We start from the raw sequence: 24,530 nt of genomic DNA, 5'->3' as shown, positions 1-24,530 counted from the left end.
CTGTGTTCTTCTGTTTATTGTTAGCCAAGAGCAGTGTCACATGGCAGCTTCAGAACAAACATTCATTCTCTTCTGCATACATCCCCACAAGATACAAGAGCAATGAAATTTGGTCTCCTCATAGATAATGCTCCCTCCTGACAGCTAAAATACATTCCTCTCAGAGAGAAACTGGTGACAACCCCCTTTCCTTTCTCTGCCTCTCAAGACTGTAAAATACGTCTAGGCAGGAAGTACAGTAAAGCTCATGATGAGCAGAGGCAGCTACTCTTTCAAAAGGAACAGGGTTCCTCCGAAGTGACATTTGCATTTAGCCAGTGAGCTCGAGGATAAAGGGCAGGATACTAAAGTGCTCTCCAAAAGATGAGGTTACTGGCCAGGCCTCCCAGCTTCACACCTCCGAAGATCACAACTGCAGTTAAATGGAAAGCCAGGACGGTACCTGTGGCTTTGTGTGAAGTTGTCTATTTGAGTCAATGTGATCAGGAACTTGGTGGAGCAATGGTAATAGTGCATGTTAATGTTCACTTCTTGTGGGGAGACACTGAAAAATTGTAACTGTCAGCAGACAGTACTGGAGTATTTAAAGTTACTGCCCAGACTCTAAACACTTGTATCTGAGTTAGGTACACAGAACACATTAGGTTGAGAATGATATTAATTCCCATTTTCCTGGGAAAGATCAAGCAGCAACAAGTGGCCTTCCCCTCACCCTTTATTCATCTAGGAGAGCTCCTGACTCATTAGCTACTTCCATTCTCTGCTCAGCATCTTTCTTTTCAAGAAGCTCAAGCCTCCTGCAGCTATGCCACACAGCCCTTACCTGAAAGACATTCTGTGGGACAATAGCTGCCTACACAGAGAATCAGTCCCTATCCATGCACAGCCAAACTGTAAAAGCAGCAGAGCCAAACAGAAGCCCCACTACCACCACACTGCCACCACCACACCACCAACACAAGATGGCAAGAAGAAGAGGGAATGGCCTTGTGACAGGTCCCAGAAGGCAGCAAGGCAGGATGCTGCCTTGCCCCCTGCCCTGCCTTGTGCCCACTGCCCCCGCACAGACCAGTCCTACAGACCAGCCCTTAAACTCCTCAAGGCCCCTGAAGAAGCTTTGCATACATTTGATGCAAGTTTGGCAGAAAGAGAAATTAAGCTTATTTTTGTATTAACATTTCTGAAAGCCAAAGCAAGCTCTGCAAGACATACACTTGTCATTGTTCCCTGTTGGAAGATGGACAAAATTTATTTTTAAACATTTGGCAGAATCTCCTATATGAGCTTCCTATATATAACTGTGTCACTTCCAAGACTGAAAAAATATTTTTTTAAAAAAATGCAGAACATTAAATGAGTCCAAACTTTACACTAAGCAATTCACATTTTAAAAAATTAGTTTAAAAAAGAATAATCAAATTTTACAAAGAACTACAAGAAGTTCATTTTTGTGAACAATAACATTGTTTAGAATTTTAAAGTAATTAACCAAAGAATCTATTAATATTTAAGCTCCAAGAAAACATTTTCCCATTAAAAAAAAAATCTTAGTTTGCATATTCTCTTATTAAAAACAACTCTACATGATCAAAAATGCCAGAGACTACAAGAGGTACCTAACAATTAGAAAGACCCTTCTGCAAGAAAATAATGTCATACATTTTACTATCAAATTTAATAAATACTAGAATTTTAAAACATTTTTAGAACAGACAGCAATGGTATCTCAGAAAAATAAATCAGTGATTTCTTAGCAATGTACCAGGTTTATTTTTGGCTCAACAGCCCATGATGCAGAATTAAGTATTCCACTAGATGGAGCAGGACAGCAAAACCATCATGAAGGCCATCCCCCTTGCTGACCCATGAAAATGTTAATATCCAGCAATCAGCAATGGTAAGAATTTCAGCTTTCTTCTGTGCATTCAGAGCAGAACAAAAGTTGACCCTCTTCCAAAAACAAGCAACGCAAAACCCCCTCAGTGCTTAACAATATCTATTTCTTCCTGTCACAGAAGTTGACTATTAATAAACACTAACCAGAAACAACCAGATAACCAAACACTATCAGAAACAAAACTAGTTTTCCCCATTTATATCAGCTTTACATCAGTAAGACAAAATTTACTGGATAGTTGACAGAAAATGAAAATCTTGTATTTATTTTGTAGCAACTGAACTTGCAAAAAGATCCATGAAATGATCAAGTATCTGTCACCTAATGAATGCAAAAGATACTGCTACACATCAAACAAATTTACACTAGAAACAACGGCAGAACTTCAAAGAGAATCCTATCGATCTGGAGCTGTGCAAGTCATAGTAAAATTACCTCCCCAGTCTCTTTTCAAACAGAGCTAATTGTTTATTTACCTTTAAGTCTACCTAAGCACACAAACAAACAACAAAAAAAGAACGGTACAGATTTTATTTCATCATACACTCTTTAAGAGATGCAGTAGTAGACAAAGTACAGTTGTCCATCGTGATGTGAAATGATGAACCTGCATTTCCTTAACCATTCAACCTTAACTTGGCTTCTCCGAAAGAAGATAACAGAGTATAAACTACCAAAGAACAGTTTTGACCATAAATATTCCAAATTTAAGTCCTGCAATTCTTGAGTATACACAACAAAAATACCAGGAATGGTCACAATTACCATAAACATTCAGAACCACACTATACTGCTCTATGTGATAAGTAACTGCAAACATGCAGCAATCGCCAATGACAACACTAATTATCACAGTGGTGTAACAGCAGAATAGAATTAATCATTCTCAATATGAGCATGAAGGCACACGAGCAGAAGTCCTGGTGACTGATCACAGGCTGCTGCCCGCAACTGAGGCTGCCATCTCTTTGTTTCCAGATGCATGAACTGCACTAAAAGCAAAAGCTACAAACATCGACATTTCACACCAGTGTACTTCCCAACTTATTAAACCTTGCTGCAGTATCTGAAGGTGTCATTTGAAAAGGAACTGGTCTAAGTGGAAAAGCAGGAAAACTGGTCTTTGAGACAATACAACTGTCCACTGCATTAAGGTGTCAGTCTGTATTAAGACCAGTTGAAAGCATTTGCAATGTTTTCAATACAGGTATTACTGTCTAACTGAATGCCAGGTTTTCCTGCCTCTCTGAATATCTGATTAGCAAGAATTCCCTACGTAGCACACATTCCTTTTGCAAGGTAAGGACAAGTAAACATCAGGACTATCCACATCAGTCATTAACATTCAATAAAAAATTTTGTACATGACAATTAATATAGAGGAGAATAGACACAATACTTACTACTGTGCACAATCAATCAGTTGATATTCATTAGATCTCTCATAGCAGGCTCTAACACCTTCATCTTGCCAAAGTGTTTTTGTATGCTCATAGAACTCCTGAAAAGAGTAAAAACAGCATTAGCAAAATGAATTACACATGAAGAGAATGAGCAAATGGTAACATATTGTATCCACGATAATGAACGGCAGGCACATGGTAGTGTATTTAACAAAAAGCTAGAAACATTTTTTAGAACCTGACTACAATTTCAGTTGGCTTTCTTAGTTGTTTTCAGTCTTGCAAAATGCTAGTCAAAGAACTGTTCCTCAATCAATCATTTTGATAGAGTCCAACTATATCTTAAAAGAAGGGTTAACTTTTCCCTAGTGACTATTCTGGTGGCATTTTTAATAACCAATTCTGCTTGATAACACTTATTCTTTAACTAATGATTCCACTGCATGTTGCAGCTTTTTTGCAACCAGGACAGCATATGATCATTAAACTAGTTGCTATATGTATTCTATTTCTCTTTTTCTGTACAGAAAAAAATACTTTTTAAAAAAAGCATGTATTATTTTATGTAGTAATTTTACTGCTTCAAGGTTCCTCCATTAACTTAGCTTTGGAATCACCCCCTCTCTTGGGATATTAGTCTCTTGCATTCTTTTACTATCAGCGTAGTACAAAGAAAGGGGTCACATCCAAATGTGACTTCCAAGGTTCCACTTGAAATTATATTTTTAAAAATTCACTTTCCTACCAGAATGTTAACTAACATCTGAATTGTATGAGAAAAATAGATGCTTTAAATGGCATCCGAAGGGTGCATAATGGCATCTTCAAGTAAATTTAGTGGTGCAGATTTTCAAGTAATCTTCTTTTTGGCAAGTGTAAGATGCATATGTGATTGTACAATTCTGAAGACCAGTGATGGAAACAGCCCATCACACGTAAATTTGATCTTGCTATTGAATGTTCATTAGTGGCACATACACACAAATGACAGTAAATGCACATGACATCTAAAAAACACTCTATGGCAAAATTTTGTTCTAATTTCTCTTAAAGATATTATGAAGTTTATATATGTATGTGTGTTTATGTATATAAAAGATGTATCTTTTCAGTTTGTTCCCTGCTTTTATGATCTGTTAATGAATAAAAAGACCAGTTCAATTTCTTTTGTAAGCTGGTAAAGAGATTTTTCTTTGATTTTTAGTATTTGTAGATCGTACGACCATTTACTGTTAAAGGAAGTAAAAGATTAATCAAAATCTTAATTCCAGTCCTCAGTTTTCTTTCTCCTGCTGCTGGAATTACATTCAATGGATGCTTTCATTTATAAGGTTTCAAAATTACCTTCAATCTCCAACCACATCACAGCAAAAAGGAGTAGGAAGAGAAAGTGAAGGAAAGAATTTCATCCCAAACCCATTTTGGGATGGCTTTATATATATTTTAAACAATAACAGTAGTCTAATACAGAACATCTTATGACTCACTCAACTTAATGCTACAAAGCTGGGAAACTCAAAAACTGAATTGTCAATTGTATGATTATTTTTTTTTTTGCTGAAACAGCAGCTGATTCAAATGGACACACACCATTTAAAGTTCCCATCTATTCAAGATAACTTACACCAGACTTCAAATAGCTAACTAAACTATTTGGCAGGGATTTGGTTCTCAAACAGTCATCTACTTCAAACTGGGGTCCGTATCTGCCAAGCCAACTGTCTCCAAAATACCTCAAAATACTCACTACATCCTGCATTGCAGTAAGGAAACAACTAGGCAAAGATAAGCTCACAGAAAATGCAATGAAACAAAGATCATCACCTACAAATGTACATTTAAAGTGGAAAGAGCCAGTATCTTAATGAAAAGAAGTCACAGCACAGTAAAACTACAAAGCTACAAAACTGAGACACAGAAGTCCTTCCTCACTACTGTTTTTCACTACAACTATGACATTCTGGTATAGAACTGAAACTAAGCAATTATTTCAAATTACACAAGAACTCCATCATACCTCATGGAGAAACATTTGGAGTAGTTTCTGCAATCAGACTCTTCAAAAATGGGATGAAAAGTAAATCCAGTTCCTGGCCCTAGGATAAGCCCTTTGATATTAAAAAGCCTAGGATTTAGTTTACCAGAACAGTTACATATTGTTCAGAAGAGTCCCTACTGTGTTTTAAGGGCAGTTCTTAACTTCTAAGAAAATATGTGGATTACAATAATGGATAATGAGCAATGTTTGTGCCTTGATAGGCCAAATTAGCAAAAAAATGCTAAATACTGCCTTTATGTCTGTCCCGCTAATCTGAACTATGACCAGGAATACTTATGCAATCTTCCAGTATGGTTATTAACTGTCCATGTAGGACAGAAAAAGAATTTAAGTTCACATTGTTTGAACATTTTACTGGCATTTCAAAATCAGGATATAAAACAAGCAATAAGTAATAGATTGCTATAGTAACACCCACAAGGGGTTTGGAAGGTGGTTTCTTTTGGTCTTTTTTTGTTCTTCAGTTTTGTTTTTGAAACTGAACTACATGACTTGTGATAGCCAAATATGAAGACCTTTTACTAATATACAGCCTTTTGTCTTTAGGCCCATCAAATACATCTTCACACATTTTTAGGACTAATGCTGATCCAGCTTACACAACAGTAAACTAGGAAGGTTTTCACCAAAGAAAAGCTGGAAGTGGGTTCCAACTCAATTTCAGTCTTGCTTTATTACAAGCCTACTCACACCAGTGACTGATTCTGGAAGTAAGACATAGTAGCTAATTGCAAAAAACCCAGATTCTCCCTCCTCCCCAATACACCTACACTAACCACAATTCTGAAACAACATTTAAGAAAAAGAATAACATAAGAAATCCTCAGCATTCCGTTTTAGTCATGGAACGTAGCCTGGGGCTACTCTCAGGGAAGACAAGTAAAACCACAGGATTTGTTATGTACTTAGGTAAAACAGGGGCTTCAGAGGCCACTAGAAAAATCAAGTTAGCAAGAGGGTTGGGGTTTGTTGTTGTGTTGGGTTTTTTTAGTTAAATAGGTCTAATTTGTATGAGACTGCTAAAAATAATGAGTTAGGAAACAAATTAACCAAAAGTAGCAGGCAAATTTCCTGAAAAGAAATAACCAGAAAACTAGTCCTTACATGTCTGGTTTTTGTTTCCATAACACTGATTCATTTTCTGGCACATTCTAATGTAACAGACTCTACAGCAGCATCACCACCGGTTTCTCTTGCACTGTAAAATGCAACTTCTAACAAAACAGCTAAAATAAACAAATGATGCTCAATAACAATTTGGTTCCAGATGACATTCCATAATAAATAGGATTTAAATGTTAGCTTCCAAACGTTCCATAGTATTTGCAAAGTATGGTCACATTATCCATTCTTGCCCTATGCACACTTAAAAACTGAAAAAAATATTCAAGTTATGTCATTTTCCATTTTAAAAAATGCTGCCGTTACACAATACACGCCCAAGATCCTGTTTAACTACAGCTGAAGCCGTGTAAAGCAACAAGTCAACAGAAGTGATGACAGCAGGGCATCACCAAGGAAGGTGAGAAGTGAATTCTTCCTAAGACTTATGTGAAGTTTGTAGCATTTATTTGCCACCAGACCAGTCTTTACACTTTTCAAAGCGCTAACATAACCCTGAAGAGGGAGAAATCCATGTGTAGAACACTTAGGCAAAACGATGCCAACATAACACTAATCTGAATAGAACAAACAGGGCTTGACTTTGAATGTGTTCAGGCTGAGCAGGGGCACAGTTTGAGTTCCAGGCAAATTCCCTAATGAACAGGCTATGCTTCTGTGAAACTATAAAGAACTATGAAAATCCACTGTCTGGGGAAAACTTCTCTGGTCTTACTTAGATAACTGAAGTATCATGGACCATGACCTCCTGATGGTGAGGAAACCGCATTTCTCATCATACCATTACACTGCAATACTTAGAAAGTTGTGAGAATAAATTTATTTAATTAGTAATGTTTTTACTTATCAGATGACACTTTCTCAAGTTAATCAATACAATTAGTCAATAGGCAACATTTGTAAATCACTTGTCTACACAGATCTCTAGAGAAAAAACCCTTCAGCACAAATCCTCAAGTAAAATGGATGCTTAGGAAACAGTACTGTGCTCCAGAACAACCTTGCTGACACAATTCTGGATTAGAGAAGTGGCAATGCAGAGTCTAATCAAGTAAAAAAATCTATTTGCATTAGAAAATTTCAGCAAGTTGAATAAATGGCAGCAGGTAAACAGTGGTTTTATTAACAGTCAATCCAGAGCAAGTGTTAAAGAACTTGGAGGCGAAGGATTTTGGTTGTTAACAAAAAAAAAATAAAATCCTCAAGAGACAAACTCCAGGCCTGGGAAAAAATAGAGGAACCAAGATCAGCTTTTGAGAGGCATTCTAAAAGGATAAAATATTACTAGAAAATGAAAGAGGAAAACCGGACATACTGTCTATGAGGTTTTGTTCCCTCTAGATACATAAATACCCAAGAGACTTCTAAAAAATGTTTATGAAGCAATGTTTTATAGGAATTAGGATGTTGCCAGGGCAATGCATTGGCACAGTTCTTGCCACTATGCCACCATGTTCACAGGAACCTTAGCATGGACATGCAACATTACCTTTTCTTTGTAAAATATAATATAGGGTGGATCTGTCATTATTAGAACAGCTTATTTACTAATTCCAGCAAAAGTCAATGCTGTTGAAAAAGACCTTACCTACTAAAAGGTGTGTACAACAATTACACAATATTGTGGTTAAAACTGGGATTCAATTCCTGGGCAAAGTTCACTGTCCCATAGAGTTTCCCATTTCAGAATAAGAGTTTTACACAGGTCATCCGCTTACAAACTAATGATTAAAGGTCAAACCAAACCAGCTGCTAACTGTAAAACTGTACCTTGGAGAACACTTGCTTCCTAACCTGTTCAGCTTTTAAAAATAACACTGACCATTGGTTTAAAACCCCTTTACAAACCTACTCTGCAAGGTGGGGGCACATGAACTTTACTTTCATGACAGTCGGGCAGTTCTGCTGCATTCCTCTAAGGAACCACTTTAGAACAAGACAAGATCACAGACAGCAGGGCAGCACCATGCATTCCAAGACAAACTCCACAAGTTGATTTTCTCTGTCCAGGCAAATACACGACAAATTTATTTATTTTTCATTGCTCATAACTGAAATCAAGTGATTATTATTGACCACTCAGAGAAGGAAAGTGATGGCATCTTGTATTTCAGGAGGGATACTAGAATGTGTTAAATTTGTCAAATCAGACAGTTTAATAAGCCACTTACTTGAATAGGGAAACATCTGCATTCCTAATGGTGTGAACAAGTGTTAATTATTGCTTGCTATTTTAGGGAAAATATGCTGATGATATCACAAAGGAAACACATACCTACAAATAGTTGAAGATATTCTCCAGTTACTGGCATGTGTCCAGAGCTTAATACAAAACTCTTTGGGCGAGGCCAGAGTACTCAGCACTTCCCATAACTGAGTCAGAAGTATTTTCAGCAAGGATTCAGTCTAATTATCAATAGTTTTTCATGCTTAAAAAAGAATAATTATTCTCAAATATTTTTTATTTCTGCTTATGGAATCTTCATGTTTCTAGTAGCTCAAATCAAAACGTGACTGCAAGGAATGGACAGTGGGGAGGGAATTTTATTTAGAGAATTCCTGAGAAGTCTGAAGTTGCATTTCCCCCCTATGTGAAAGATTTCAAAACATCACAGTATTTGAAAAATGTGCCCATACACAATTCCATACCTGTGATCTACAAAGTGCCTTCGGTTAAAAGGCCTCACTAGCACAGTATCACTCTATTTCTCTTTTATTTCTACTTTCACAAGAAGTTTAATTGCCACAGAAGCCTCACCTGCTGATACTAGAACACTACTTAGATTTAATCCTTTCACACAACTTCTACGTAAAGCACATCACACTCATTAGGGAGGAAGAATTCACTTTCAGTGAGCACCAAGATGGAAGTTGGCAGATGTGGACCCCAGTCCCCATTTCGTCAAGATTCCTCTACAATTTTAAACCAAATAATCAATATTCTTTTCTTCAGGGTATACTCATGCACAGAAAGAAGGCAATTCATTAATGGATTAAACTTATTGATAGCATAAAAGGCTCACAAAGAAGTTTTCTCTACCATTCCAGCTCTCTCTTGGGGCAGTACAGAGCAGTAATAGAGGCATTTCAACCATCAGCTATTTTTGTAGACTGTTGGCTAAGAAGGAAGGTTTAATAAAACTCTGAGAAATTTCCTTTGAGCCTTAAATTAGTGTTTGGAAAATGTCTTTCATACTACGTCATTCAGTTGCTTGTTGTATAACGAATATATAATAATCTTAAAACAAATAGTCAAATTAAATGACCTTATTACCTTTGGCAGTGCTAAGAACAAATGCCATTTCAAATAATGGCTTGAACCCCAGGCCATACTGCAACTTTGCTACCCCCTTTCAGGTTGGAAACAAACCCCCTATTTTTGCCAGGAACTTCCACCAGAAGAATAGGGTGAAAGCTAAGATAGCTCCTCCTCATTCTAAACTAAAACAAATTCCAAGGACATATCACTACTCATCTAACAGTTTTTCTGAAGAAGCAGAATCTGTCTTCATAAAAGTATTCACAGATGCAGAATATAGCCTACATGAAGAAATCAAGCTCACACATTTACAACTGAATAGTAAGAAGTTCTGTTTAACCGCTGGGACTTTTTTAAGAGTAAAAAGCAACCCATTTTCCTTGGAGATTAAGAAATCTTTAATTTTTACCGTAACACTGAAGAAATGTCATGTACTTTTCAAAGGCAAGTTGAAAACCCTGACAACCTGGTTCTCTGGACAGCAGGGCTCTATCAGAAGAGACACTCGCAGTTAGGAAACAAGATACCCTCACCACCTCCAGTCACCAGACACAACAGGTCTGTGGCAGGATCCAAACTCGGAGTCCTGCACGCAGTGAATAGCTGCTCATCCACACATCTTCATTCCCACACGAGCTCTAACAAACTGACATGCCAGTTTGACAGGGGAAAAGGCCTGTGCTGGTGGGTCTCTCAAGATTGGGGACCTGACCTGTTGTTTTGAATTCCATCTTAACTTCATAAACTAACAGCATGCTCCTTGATGCTCTGTTCCATGTAAAAGTCATGCTGTTGGGAAGTCACAGATGCCGCATGCAAGAAGATAACTTTGCACAACTTATTCATACCGCAGTGTATTGTATTTGGTACTGGAATAATGAAAAGCACCTTTAAATTTAGCACTGAGGGAGACATGTAAGAAGAGCAGGGAGTACCCCACAGAATCAAATGTAAAACAGATCACAGTATTTTTTCTTTTTTTTTTTCTTTTTAGCTACTTCCATGTTCATCCTTTACTCATCTGACATATAAAATAAATTAAAATACCAAACTAACGATTTTTAGAAGCATGTTTACCATCACATTTCCAAGTCTTCATATGTTACAGTATTTTTATGCCCAGAGGCACTTTTTGTTGTATGCCCAAAAAACACGTCCACAAGGCAATTAACACATTTACACGTTGCCTGGTCTTCATACAGCCTCTCACAGAAAACCTTCTCAAGCCACTGCAATGCATTGAAATACTAAGTATTTCTAGGTGGATGCATGAAGTATAGCAAAATTAAAGGATCATCAGAACACATTTTTTAAAAAGAAACTTTTTAAATGCAGCTGGCGAATTAAGTAATTGTTTCCAGTCTCCACAGCATTCTGCCTTGTGGAAGCAGTAAGTTTGTATTTTTCAAGGATATTTTGTCTTTTTTCCAGTTTTAATATGAAACTAACCTTTTTTTAATGCCTAATATCAAATTACTAAATGGTATAGCAAACTAAATGGACTACAGTGATTAGTTTTCCTAAAGGGTGCTACAAATAGTTTCTTCACTTCAAAAGCACAGGTTTCTACTCAGTGCTTTCATTTCTGGAAAACCTATACAGCACAAATATTTTCAATCTAAATAGCTTTACACTTAAGTGTAACAAGAAAGAACTTCACATATTAAAGTTCATTTACTATATATCACAGAATCACAGAATGTTAGGGGTTGGAAGGGACCTCTGGAGACCATCAAGTCCAACTCTCCTGCAAGGGCAGGACCACCTAGGGCAGGTCACACAGAAATGCATCTAGATGGGTCTTGAAAGTCTCTAAAGAAGAAGACTCCACAATCTCTCCAGGCAGCCTGTCCCAGGGCTCTGCCCTTATGGTAAAGAAATTTTTCCTCACTTTAAGGTGGAATTTCCGTGTTCTACTTTGCATCCATTGCCCTTTGTCCTATCACAGAGCATGACTGAAAAGAGACTGACCCCTTCTCCTTGAAACCCACCCATCAGATATTTACAAAAATTTGTAAGACCCCCTCCCAGTCTCCTCTTCTCTAGACTAAACAGCCCCAGGTCTCGCAGCCTTTCCTCATCAGACACGTGTTGCAGTCCCTGAAACATCCTTGTAGCCTCCACTGGACTTTCTCAAATAAATCCCTGTCCCTCTTGAACTGGGAAGCCCAGAACTGGACACAATACTCCAGGTGGGGTCTCACTAGGACAGAGTAGAGGGGAAGGAGAACCTCCCTCAACCTGCTGGACACACTATCCTTAATGCACCCCAGGATACCACTGGCTTTCTTGGCCACAAGGGTACATTGCTGTCCCATGGGTAACTTGTCCTCCAGGACGCCTAGGTCCTTCTCCATGGGGCTGCTCCAGCAGGTCAGCTCCTAATCTGTACTGGTGCATGTTGTTATTCCTCCCCAGGTGCAGGACTCTACGCGTATTCTCGTTGAACCTCATTAGGTTCCTCTCTGCCCAGCTCTCCAGTCTGTCGAAATCAGGCTGAATGGCTGAACAGCCTTCCAGTGTTTTAATGATGAGAAACAGAAATGAAGTCAAGTGGTTGTCTACCTCAGAGTCCCTTTACTAAAAGGCAGCTTCAAAAGAGCTCTTTAATTACTCTAGAGATTCAAGAATTTATTTCTGCTATTAAAGGATAGGAAAACCAGCTTTAAGTTCTGTTAAACTCTGATCAGGTAAACTCAATTGGATTACCTAGAAGTCCAATTAGAAGCTGCTCTGTGTAAATACGATAATGGAGATTTTAAAAAAGAGTAAGCAAAGATTGTTTCAGAGGATCTAGTATCAAATCACCCTGCTGATACTGTCTGTAATACTCCCCATTCCTTGTTAGCTTAACATTCTTGAGTTAAAAATACTTCACACAGCCACATTTTCTACCAGTTTTGCACCTCAAAATGCTTCAATACATCTTCAAGATACATATCTTCTCACCATTTTAGAGATTACTAGATATATAGAGCATTAAAAAAAGGAAATGACAGTGAGGACAGTGAAGTGACTTGCTCAAAATAATAAAGCAAGCCTGGACAAGGAAGAGAAAGAGCCCTGTATTTACTTGTCATGATAGCAGCCCAACTTCCATACAATATTACACAGACACCCAAGTGATGAGGCTCAGTCTCCCAGCTTTTTCAGCTTCCCACAGCTACACCAACCAGAGAAAATACTTTGCCTACTTCTCCATTCCAAAATCTGTGACATTTAAGACAGCCACATAGGAAACATACCCCACTAGAGCAAATCTGTTTGTCATTACTCTGTAAAGCTAGTGATGCTGTCATACCAGAGCAGCTCTCATCTTCCATGATTTATTTAGACAGAAATAATAACATAGCTATCAATATACACATCAGGGTGAATATCTACAGGGACAAATAATTTTGCTGTTACCTACAGATTTAAGGAACACTTTTTTGCAGCAAAGTTCACATCTTTTCTTATTGAGACTGTATTATCGTTATTGTATTGAAGATTTTGGTGTCTGAATCATCTTAAGGACTTCTACCCCCTGACCCTGCTGCACATTAACATATTACACAATTTGTCCCACCTCATGTGTACCACACTGCCCACGTGCCATGTCATGAACCAGCCCTCAAAACTGATCCCTGTTAAAAATAACCTCCCCAAAATAGAAGGGAGAAGGAGTAAGGGTTACCAGGGTTATTTTAAACCTGGATCAGTTCAATGGCTTGATTTACACTGGGGACCCAATGGATTTTGGGGGGGGCAAGTGAGGCTGGCACATCATGGTATGGAGGAGAGGGAAGGGATGGCTGTGGGCAGAGGGGATGCTGGGCTGGCTCTGAGGCTGAAGCCAGCATGTGGTAAAGCTCAAAGAGACCACTCAGAAACCATAATAAAACTATTCAGCAGCACTGGTAGTGGGGGAGTCAAAATAACTACAATGGAACAGTGTAATAAAAAAGTAAACCAGGACCAAAAAAACTGCAGACAATTTAAGCAACACCCTAAAAATTCCATCTCTTCTAAGCACATATTTTCACAGATCTAGAGAACAGAAACTGTCTGTGGAAAACACACCAAAGACCAGGCAAATGGCATAGACTTTCAGACTGAAACTCTTCTAGGTTCTTGCCAATGGTATGTACAGTATGTGAAACAACATGGAAGGACTACAAAAGGAACTACAGATTTGCTCTATGACATATTGCAATACTTTAAATCATCATCATGATTATGTGGACAGAATTCCCTTCAGTAAGTAATTTTTTTCCTTTCCCCATATGCTACTATTTTATTTGAGAAATCTAATCGCTTAATACCAAGTGTGCTGAATTAATACATCCCTGACACACACTAATTTTTCAGTTTTAAAGGGAATGCTTGACCTATCATGGAAGTGTACCAACATTATTTTTAACTTCAGGGTTTTTTTTACTTTATTTTTTAATTAAATACAATATGCTCTACACAAATGACACTTTTCCTTTAAGTGAAAAACTGCAAAGCAAACAGATGAAGAAACAGACTAAGGAAAGAATTAGAGCAGCAGAACACATTAGTTGCTCTTCAGAGACAGACCCCTACACTATCATCACACTGTAAAAGCTCCTACATTCTTCCTTTACTTTCTTCTGCCTTTCACATCACACTGAAACTTGCTAGTAGGAAACTTGAATTCTAGCTCCCCACGTACAACAAGTGATTATAAACATAGATCTTGGTGTAAACTTTAAACTTTAAAATATTCTTTCATGTACAGAAGGATGAGGCCTTTTATGTTTCAAAGATCTCCTGTACTTGGAGAAGAAATTACACAATCCTTGTGCTAAACACCGTATTTCTGTGTGCTGTGTTCTGGAGAGCTTGCTAGGTGAATGTTTAGGAAACTATGAATGGGCATTCAAATGGAAGCAAAACAGCCTTGTATTTTAAGAGTATGGCACTAAGAACTCGCAGTCCTCAAAAGAGTAACTCCTCGGTACATGAGTGTTCTTCCCATGGCAGAGAATGGCAGCACCAAACACTATACCGAGGAAACTACGGCTTCATAGAATCACAGAATGCTTAAGGTTGGACTGGACCTTAAAGATCATCAGGTTCCAACCTCCCTGGTACAAGCAGGGACACCTCCCACATTGCAGAAAGGCTCATCCAACCTGGCCTTAAACATCTCCAGGCTTCCACTACCTCTCTAGGCAATCTTACTGCCCTCATGGTGAAGAATTTCTTCCTGATGTCTAATCTAAATAAATATCCTGTCTTTCAGCTTGAAACTGTTACCCCTTGTCCTATCATTGCCCTCTGGTGAAAAGCCCCCTCCCCAGCTTTCCTGAAGCCCCTTCAGGCACTGGAAGGTGCTCTAAGGTCTTCCTGGAGGCCTTCTCTTCTCCAGGCTGAAAAGCCTCAACTCACTTAACCTGTCCCCACAGCAGAACTTCTTAACAGCTGAAATATGATTCCCTATTAAGAAAATGGAAGTGACAGAAAGCAAGTCCTGTAAGTCAAAATAGACAGCATTACATACTGCTAAAACTGCTAAACTCTCCCTCCCTTCTTCTGCATTAATACACTACACAGGAAAAGGTTTAGCTGCCAGTTTATGAAATTATCCCACCAGAGCACTGGAGGAGAAAGCAGATAATCAGAATTTCCTTGCACAAAGCACAACTAGCATATGGCCATTCTCTCCACTTCAAGAAAATTAATTAAAATTACTTTGAAGAGAAAATAGTCTGCAACAAAGTCAAAATTATTTTTATAGAAGTACTGAAGGATTGTGTATTTTTGATAACTATGCACTGAGAGCTGGCATCTAGGGACATTCTATATCTTGACTTAAAATAATTAAAATGCAGGTTCAGTTTTTTGGGTACCAAAGGACTATAACCTGCATTCAGACAAACTCAGAAATCTGATACATAGCAGCTTATATAATCTGCAAGGGCAGAAGGAGCCAACAATACTCCTTCAAAATTAGTGACTAATGTATATTCAGTTTAAAACCTCAACCCTGCAAACATCTACGTACGAAATAGTTAACCACACCAATGAAGTTGGACACTAGTCAAAATCATGCACACGCCTAAACCTCTGTAGACTCAGGGCTTAGAAGTTTAACACAATACCTTTGCTCAGAGAAGAAAAACTAGTTTTATTGGAGCACTGTTATTTCTGAAGTTGTGTGTCATTCAGCACATCAAAGACTCTTCACTGAACTTTAAATTATTTATGGATTTGATAAGTATACCTCCATTGCTTTAGACACGAAGGGCTTGATACCATGTGTCCTACCAGAGATAATACATACTAACTGCTCTTTATATAAAAATTAATGTAACACAAATAGACTTGGTTTATTCACTTACCACTACATAACCACCTCTTGCTTTCAGAGGAAAAAAAAAATAAAAATCACTGAATTCCAATTGAATGAAAGAAAAAAAAGCAAACATCTCTGAGATAGAAAAGACATGGAAAATCAAGTATTTCAGTACAAGGTAGGTCACAGGGACTTGTTATTGTTACAGATCACAACCTGAACTATCAGAACAACGGGCAGTAGAGAGCTGCAGGCATGCAGCCAGTTCAAGAACACACAGGGTGGGGCAAGGAGCTGCTGTCTTTTACCTTGAATATTCTTCTAAAATTATTGACTAAGAAAATTTTGCCTCACTAGCAGGGGATCATCATCCATGATGGGACCAAATATTCCTATCAATAACACTAACAAGAGTCAAAATTAGAGGTGTCAAGTTAAAAATCTTAAAATCTCTCATTTATTTAAGGCTCTTTAAGCTAAAATGACTAACATTACATTGTATATGATACAGAAGAATCATACGTCCCCCTCTCCATCAATCTGTGTCTGCTGAACTTCAAAGATTATGGATTTCAAGATTACAAAGTGAGTATTTCCAATTAATTGCTAATAGCACATGACTTCTGCCTTGCACACAAAGTATGTGCGTTTGGCTCTTTGGTTTTTTATTTTAATAAAGGCTGATCAAAGAAGAGACATTCCCAAAAGCAGTAATAAAACAGTTACAAAAACTTTGCTGCAGTGCAAACTGTCCCACATCTTCCTACCACTTGCATTTGCACTTCCTTTCCAAGCACCTGGGACTGACTACTGCTGGAAACAAGATTCTGGTGTAAATGGATCGTAATTTTAATACATCATCATAAAACCTACCCTCAGCTCTCTGGAACAGTAAACAGAGAAAGAATACAAGCTTTGAACCTGTCCTGTGTAACTGCAAGTATAAGGTACTTTTCATGGTAATTAGTATCTTCTCAGTATTTATGAGCTCAGTGTTTGCAAACTGTATTTTCATGGGCTTCTGCCACTAACCTGGTTGAGATACAGTAGCAATTAATCACAGTGAGGGGGCACAAAGTTACACCATCAAACAAATAATTATACTTTTTGCATTTGCTCTAGCGCTGCTGGCATTTTGAATGATTAACTAGGACTGGGAGGGTTGGGCCAGGACGTAGCATGAGGAGAGCCTTTGCAGAAAGTCTGGCTGACACAGCCAGCAGAGAACAGGTCTGACTCAGCAAGAAAAATCTACTATTCTTCCAGAAGAGAAAAATACAGTATCACTACATGCCAGCTACCATCAACAGACTCCTTTTGGGCAGGGCAATTCTCAACAACATACAAACATCACTGCCAGCACTGCCCTTCTTAACTGTAGCTGATTATTTTGGTAGAGCACAAAAAAGGAGACATGGGTCTCTATAAAGGATCAGCCTAAATATACTAGTTATGCTGTCATATACTTTATTTGATTAGTACTGACCAAAGACACCTACTGTAGTAATTCCCAAAAAGGCAACTCACTGGTTTTTGTAAACATTTACTACAGTGCAGTGAAATATAATCATCTGCAAAAAGCACGACTGCAGTCAACTCAAATTATTTACTTACCTGTGGGAAATCAAAGTCTATCTGGTTGGCTAAATTTAAGATATAGTCGATTCGAAACTGGTTCTCAGGATTGGCTAGTTCAACTGGAGGTGCCAAATTGCCCATTGCTGTCACTATTGTCTGCAAAGGAGGAAAAAAAAAAAGAAATATTGCAGTGCCTAAATACCTAGTTTTGAATAGTTAAATACAATAGCTTGTAAGTTTACCTCTATAGCTTCTTTAATATTGTTTTTAATATCCTGAATTTTCATTTTCTTCTCCCTGTAATAAAAAATACATTATTAAATCCATAAATTGTAAAAGCAGAATATATTTTTGAAACAGAACATGAACTTGAAAAGTATTCTATCAAAACTGTATGGTTACTATGGACTAAAGCAGTCTAAGTCACTGAATACTTTTGTAGATACACTTAACTATCTCATAACTTTTCTACTTACACAGTAAACATCTATTTGTATCCAAAAGTTACTATCGAATTATGCTTAGATAAAAACTTACTATAGTCTTTGACTTAGACATTCTACAAAATCAAACATGTTTTGATTCATCTGAATGCAAAATACTATACATAAATGGGAATTTTTTTAGACAAGCATAAACCGTCAACAAATAAGAGGACAAAAAAGAGGTAGTTGTTAAAAGTAAAAACAAATTAAAGGAGACCAAAGAACCTCAAACTACAAAAAAAATGCTCCACAAAAATTATGTCATAGCAGAAAATGCTAGAGCAGAGAACACAGCCTGACAGAGACATTAACAGTTCAGACATCAGATCTAAAATAAAGGGGATTAACTGCAGTCAAATTAAAAAGCGTAAGGCTCAAGTCAGCTAGAGTGTAAAACCCCTGCCTCTACTGTATTTGTACTGTATTTTATGTCAAATCTGACAATAGTATTTTCAATGCCAAATAGTGCAATAAAATTAAATGCATTATCAAGCATTTGGTATAACCAGGAATTAGCGTCCTAATGGTATTGCTAGTATTGAGTCTGTAAACTGCAACTTAGTTGTAATGCACTATGACAAAGATTTATCTTATTAATTTCTAGTTATACACACCATAAAATTACTACACTGAGGTAAACCACGTTAGCCATGTAATTATAAAAAAACCCAACACCTAAATTGTCTAAGTGACCTTTTAATCCCCATTAAATTGTTTTTACAGAATGCTTTCATTATCTGAATAGTTATAACAACAATTTTTATTTTTTTTAAATTTTAAAAACTAGCATTTTTCAGCACAATATCCCAGGGACTAGAAACTTCAACAGTATGTTTTCTTCTTTCACTCTTTGAAAAGCAGTGCTCACACTTTCAGTTAATAGATTGCAGCTTGAAAACCTCATTACACTGAGTTAATTAAGTACACATATTGCAACTGCTTTTTATCACTTTTTCCTTTCTATAATCATTCACAACCAATAAGCAAAATGAAACTGAAAGCATATTCACCAATCAAGAATGCAGAACAGTTGAAGAAAAAAAAAGTACTGCTCAAATAACAAGGCAGATGCAGACAACCAAGACTGGTGGGAATTTTAGTTATCAAATGAAAGACTAATGCAACTTTTGTAAAAGATAGGGTCAAGAAAAACCCCGCTGTGCCAGACACATGTTCACTGTCTTTTAGATACAGACATGGAGGATCTTACTGTACACCATTCTACAGCTGTGAAAGCATGAGTGCTATGCAAGTGCTGCTCTTAGAGATCGAAGCAAACAGCAGCATTGTATCAACTCATTTTGGATGGCTTAGCTGTGCAGAGAACAGAATCTTCTGAATCAGAAGCAGAACTCTACCAAAAAGAAACACAATTATCCCTGAACATCAGCTCCTCAACACTGACCACTACGTTTATTCTCAAAACTATGGGGCAGGGTGAGGAAGGTCAGTGAAGCTCGATGCAGAAAGAAAAGGAAGTTAGCAATAATGAGATGTAAATTCTTGGTCCCTAGACTTCTTCATCTACCTACCAACCACCTTATTCATAAAGACTACTAGTTTTTTGCTTTAGGGATTTGGCAGCACTGATGGGAACAAGGCAGTGAGCCAGGAAAGGCCACATGCACCGAACTAAGGAAAATAAATAAGACAGGAAAAGAGAGGGAAAAACTGAGGCCTTTTCACCCTCTTCCTTCCCGTATTCAACACTTTCTATTGCCCCAAGAGTTAAGAAACTCTCCATTCCACAGACCAAGACTCACGGTGGGTGTATAAGTACTGTATTTTTCAGTTAGTGCACATAACATTTCAGAAACATCAGTCACTTTCTGCTTTTTAAAAATTATGTTCCTTTATTAAAAAAATGTGAATAGTGGTATGAAAGCAGGAAATGTTTATCAATGACAGTGTAAGCAATGTGTCTGCCTTGATTTTGCCGCCAATTTTCAGCTGGCTTTTGAACTTAATGAAAATATATCCAGATTATTAATAATATTCAGCCATCTTGCTTTGTTTTGTAACATCATTAGAAATACAGAATTTTATAAAGTTTTCTGTTTTGTTTTGTTGTGGTTTTTTTTAAAGCAAACTGTAGTTATATTCTCTCCACTGGAACACTTGCAGATAACTGTCTCAAAGCACCAGCTAAGTGCAGTTACCTGACTCTTCCATACCATACAATAAACCACAATCTTTTTATTATAGATTTTGGCCAGACTTTCACAGTTGTGTCTTTTCACTGATCCAAACACTACTAGGAGCACTGCAAAGTGATATAAAACCCCAGCAATTAACAAACTGCTTGATAACCATCATCATCTTCACAACAAGAATACTCATAGTTCCTATTTCTGGTTTTGTTGCCATGGCCCTATAGCATGCCTGGTAAACAAGGATTCTTATTACACAGCAATGAATGTATCATGTCATTTTGTGTTTTGTAATGTTTACTAAGCATAAATTTGCCATGACAATGAGATACTCTATTCTTCTGGAACTCAACATGTTCATCAATCATTCATCCAACAGCTTATATGCAACTGAAACTTCTCTTCATAAAAAGAAAGGTGAAATTACTGTTTTTCAGGTACTAATGGAAGTGCAGAGAACAAAAGCTAAGTCCCAACTGCTGATGTCCCTCCACTCTGCCAGAATTGTTCTGGAGAAACCTCAGCCAGGTTGCACCTCAAATTTCTAAAAGTAATTGAACTGTATTTTTCCCACCCACAAAGAATGAATATTCAACTTGGAAACAGATTCTTGCTTTTTTTCTTTCATATTCCTGGGTGCTGGCATGATAGCCAGAAGTACAAAAAAGCTGGGCTTCCAAAATGTTTTCCTCTGGAACAGACTGCGTAGATTGGGAATGGCTCCATGCTATCCTGGCTAATGAACAACTGATGTCTCTGCAGGCCTGCTCTGTATCTTTAGATGCCATGGGTTAATAAGGTCATATTTTAATCTTGTTTAAAACTTTTGCTTAGGCTGTGTACGGTAGGCCAAACAAAGCATTAAACTCTATTAGTTGAGGATTATAAGAAAAATCTCAAATCCTGCTGGTTTCAGTATTTAAATGGGCCAAAGCAAAGCTGCACATAGCTTTCAGGAAAACTAATAAAGTCTATTTTAGGTTCTATAAAAAAAATATGACATTTCAATTCAAATAACATGAAATTAGAATGACATAAAAGGTCAGAAAAATCAAGTATTCCTTGAAAACAAACTTAATCAGTATTTAGTAAAGAACTTCTCCACCTGAAAAACTGTGAAGAGGACATTTTAATGCAGTGGGATGCATCATTTGAGTGAAAGTAAAAAGACTTTGATCAGACAATATGCATCAGGAAAAGGCTCTTAATGAGGGTTAATTATGATTGCAAATTAATCCCACTATTAGCATGGTCTAATAAAGGAACATACCTTGGAACATTAATATTTATAATGTGAATAAGTTTCTCACTTCATCGTTTAACACATTATTTCATCCGTGCAGCCTTAGCATAATACTGTCACATAATGGTTTGCAATTTAATAGTGAGCATAATTTCACAAGTAATAATTTCTCAAGTGAGCACGTCTAGAATCCTGAAGGGTATGCAACACCATGGGCAGTGTACCTCATGCTACACAGGGACACCTACTTAAAATTACTGGCTTTGTATACTACAATACACCCTCAAACCATGTTAAAAAGTTACTATGTTTCCATTTTCTTCTAGTTCTCAGGATACTGTTGCAATGTGTAAAAAAGCAGAAAGTTTCTCTTTAAACTTGTACTGCAAAAAGTACGTGCCTGGAAAACGTATATATAGACCACATTAAAATGTAATCACATTGTTAATGCGGAGCATTAGCCTTTGTCTTCTTCAGAAGGTTGTAAACAGCCTGGTTTCTATCACCTTCAGTGATCGATGTAACACATACACTACCTTCATTTCTGAAGCAAACTTCACTCACTCTTGAACTTACTGACATAACAATTCTATCTAGTGAAAAGCTTCCCTTGTCTGTGCGAAGCACTGCCTGTTAACTGAATCAATTTGCAAATGTAAGAGCCAGAATAGATGTCTTACAAAACAATTTGTCTCTGGCTTTTTATAGGAGAAAGATGACATTGCTGTGCTTCAACTCAGGTGCTTTTACGAAGTAGCCACAAGCAATCAGTCCTCTTTCTGCTCAGGTTCAAAAGCCCACTGCAATTACACATTTAAAGCAAATGAAAAGTTAGTATATCCATTTTATTTTAAAAGACAATTCAGTTCTTTTGACAGGCAGTCATGCACTTTACTGCCACGTGGGATTTAAACACAGTCATTCACATAAATATGGTGTCTTTGATGCAGTGAAACATGCTCATAGATTTCATAAATATTCCATAAAATCTGCATTAAAATTTGTTTACTGCACCTTATGGAAGTTAACAAAAATGCAAACAGCACTACCTGCCAATCCACCTCATAAAAACACAGCAGCACAGTCAGGACCTTCAGACACAAGACCACAAGCAAGGAAATTCAATTAAGATTTTGCCAGCAGTTTGGATTACAAAAATTCGGCAGTACTTTAAATTTCAACAATAAGATAAATTTGGTTTAGCAGCCTGGGTTATTTCTAACAGAACATGGCAGTTATCTCAAAATATAACAGCTCAAATGGCAAACAGAGCAAAGACCAAGTTAGAGGAACTTGAAAATGGGGGGAAATAGGTGCAGAGTATTCAGAGTGAAGCTGAAATAATTAATGTTAGACCTATGACAAAGTACCAGTATTACAGACAAAACTGCTAAAATGCAATAGCAACACCCAGTCAGTATATTTTGCAAATCGAAGCCTTCATTTACATCACACCACAGAGATAGCTCAGTAATTCTGCCAACTTCAAGGAGATTTTCTATTTTGTACTGCTCAAGAACAACCAGGAGGAGCACACAGGGTACCATGGGGTAGGAGCTGCCATGCACCAGCTGCACAGTAGAAACTGTACAGCTTTCCACAGGAAACATGATTTAGTTGTGTCCTCACTTGCAGCAGAACTGAAAGAGACTTTCTAACCACATGAACACTCTGTTCTTGATAGCTCTGTCACCTTGTAAAATGAAATTAAGTTACCCAAAGGCAGAGCTTGCTCACAAAATGTAATCTACAGCACACTACACAGTCAATGCCATGCTGGTAACGCCACGTATGTATCAAGCATCTCACTGAGAGCAACCGAAACTTGGTGCTGCTGGATGCAGAAGTGTAGGTTCTCCTTCCTACTCCTCTGCTCTTCCTCTTACAGCCATCTTTCCTCCCCGCCAACATCTGCTTCACTTTGAAGATTCTTGGGTTTATTTCTCTGAAATTCTGGGTAACAACAAACTGTAGCATCCAGCTACCAAAGATTATTTATTGTGAGAATAATAATAGTAGTAGAAAAATAATAGCTATGAAAGTAGACGATTAATTTCCTCTGTAAATTAGACCTTTTGGAAAAGAAAAACCCATCAGGTTGAATATTTTGTCGTTATATACTCTGATTTAAAAACACAGTTTAAAATTATGTTGCACAGATATAATTGCAACTGAATGATCAATTATCTCCTGATAATCACTTTCACACACATGGGATGCAATATGTACAACAGACCATACATACAGGGCTTCTACAAATTACCTTTTAAATACCGGAAAAAGCACTTTAAGCCACTTTAACACTTCTGGGTTTAATAAATTACAATATTTACCTCCATGAGCTATATGCACATCTTACCACATGGCCATAAGCAGATGAACATACAATAAGAAATATAATATCATAAGAGCAAAGAGATGCCTTCTATTTATGGAACAACATAATCATTCTCCAAGTTAAAAGACAAAAAATACAAATTCCTGAGGCACTGATAAAAAACAGAACCCAGTTCTGCGATAGCAGACATGATGTTATTTTTGGTCACTATTTACACTGGAGTGTTAGGGGCTAAGGGTGTGACTCGTTTCTTATTTTAGGAAACAGTACCATAATGAAATTGCTGTAAAACTCTGAAAATCGGCATCCCTAAATATAAACCTAATTAATTCAATGTTTATTTTACCTGTGCTGATTGTGATATCCCAGGTGAACAGGTTATAGGGTAACATTATTCAGCCAGCATTGCTATCTGATGCAAAGGCTGTTGTGGGCTGTTTAGCTCCTGATGAAGTTCAAGGAGCCTGGAGGGTGGCTGGATAGACACCTGATGGCTCTGTCCCAAGGGCTGCTTAGGCAAGCAGGCCCATGGCACCCTGGCTGTACCATCTGCCAAGGTGGATGTGGCACAGAGATGCTATTCTGGCTTTAATCCACCTTGGGGCTCCCCTTTGGCTTTGCAAATTCCTACATAAAACCAGTTTAACTATCATACCTCTTAAGTGGCACAAAGAGACCATCACAGATGCAAT

General features: G+C 37.5%; 1 protein-coding gene across 2 annotated transcripts in view; it reads right to left on the bottom strand.

Annotated features, from left to right (window-relative positions):
* GNAS (GNAS complex locus) overlaps window positions 1–24,530 on the bottom strand; it is a 144,005-nt gene that overhangs the window by 34,085 nt on the left and 85,390 nt on the right. For both annotated transcript variants that reach the window (XM_051633053.1, XM_051633054.1), the window contains exons 3-5: window positions 17,865–17,919; window positions 17,659–17,778; window positions 3,301–3,398 (exon numbers count right to left, since the gene is read on the bottom strand). In XM_051633053.1, coding sequence (XP_051489013.1) covers window positions 3,301–3,398; window positions 17,659–17,778; window positions 17,865–17,919 — 273 coding nt within the window. The remainder of the gene's footprint in view (window positions 1–3,300; window positions 3,399–17,658; window positions 17,779–17,864; window positions 17,920–24,530) is intronic.

This window comes from Apus apus, chromosome 15 (assembly GCF_020740795.1).
Source record: "Apus apus isolate bApuApu2 chromosome 15, bApuApu2.pri.cur, whole genome shotgun sequence".
NCBI classification, from domain to species: Eukaryota; Metazoa; Chordata; class Aves; order Apodiformes; family Apodidae; genus Apus; species Apus apus.
This window is presented reverse-complemented; position numbering and strand designations above follow the sequence as displayed.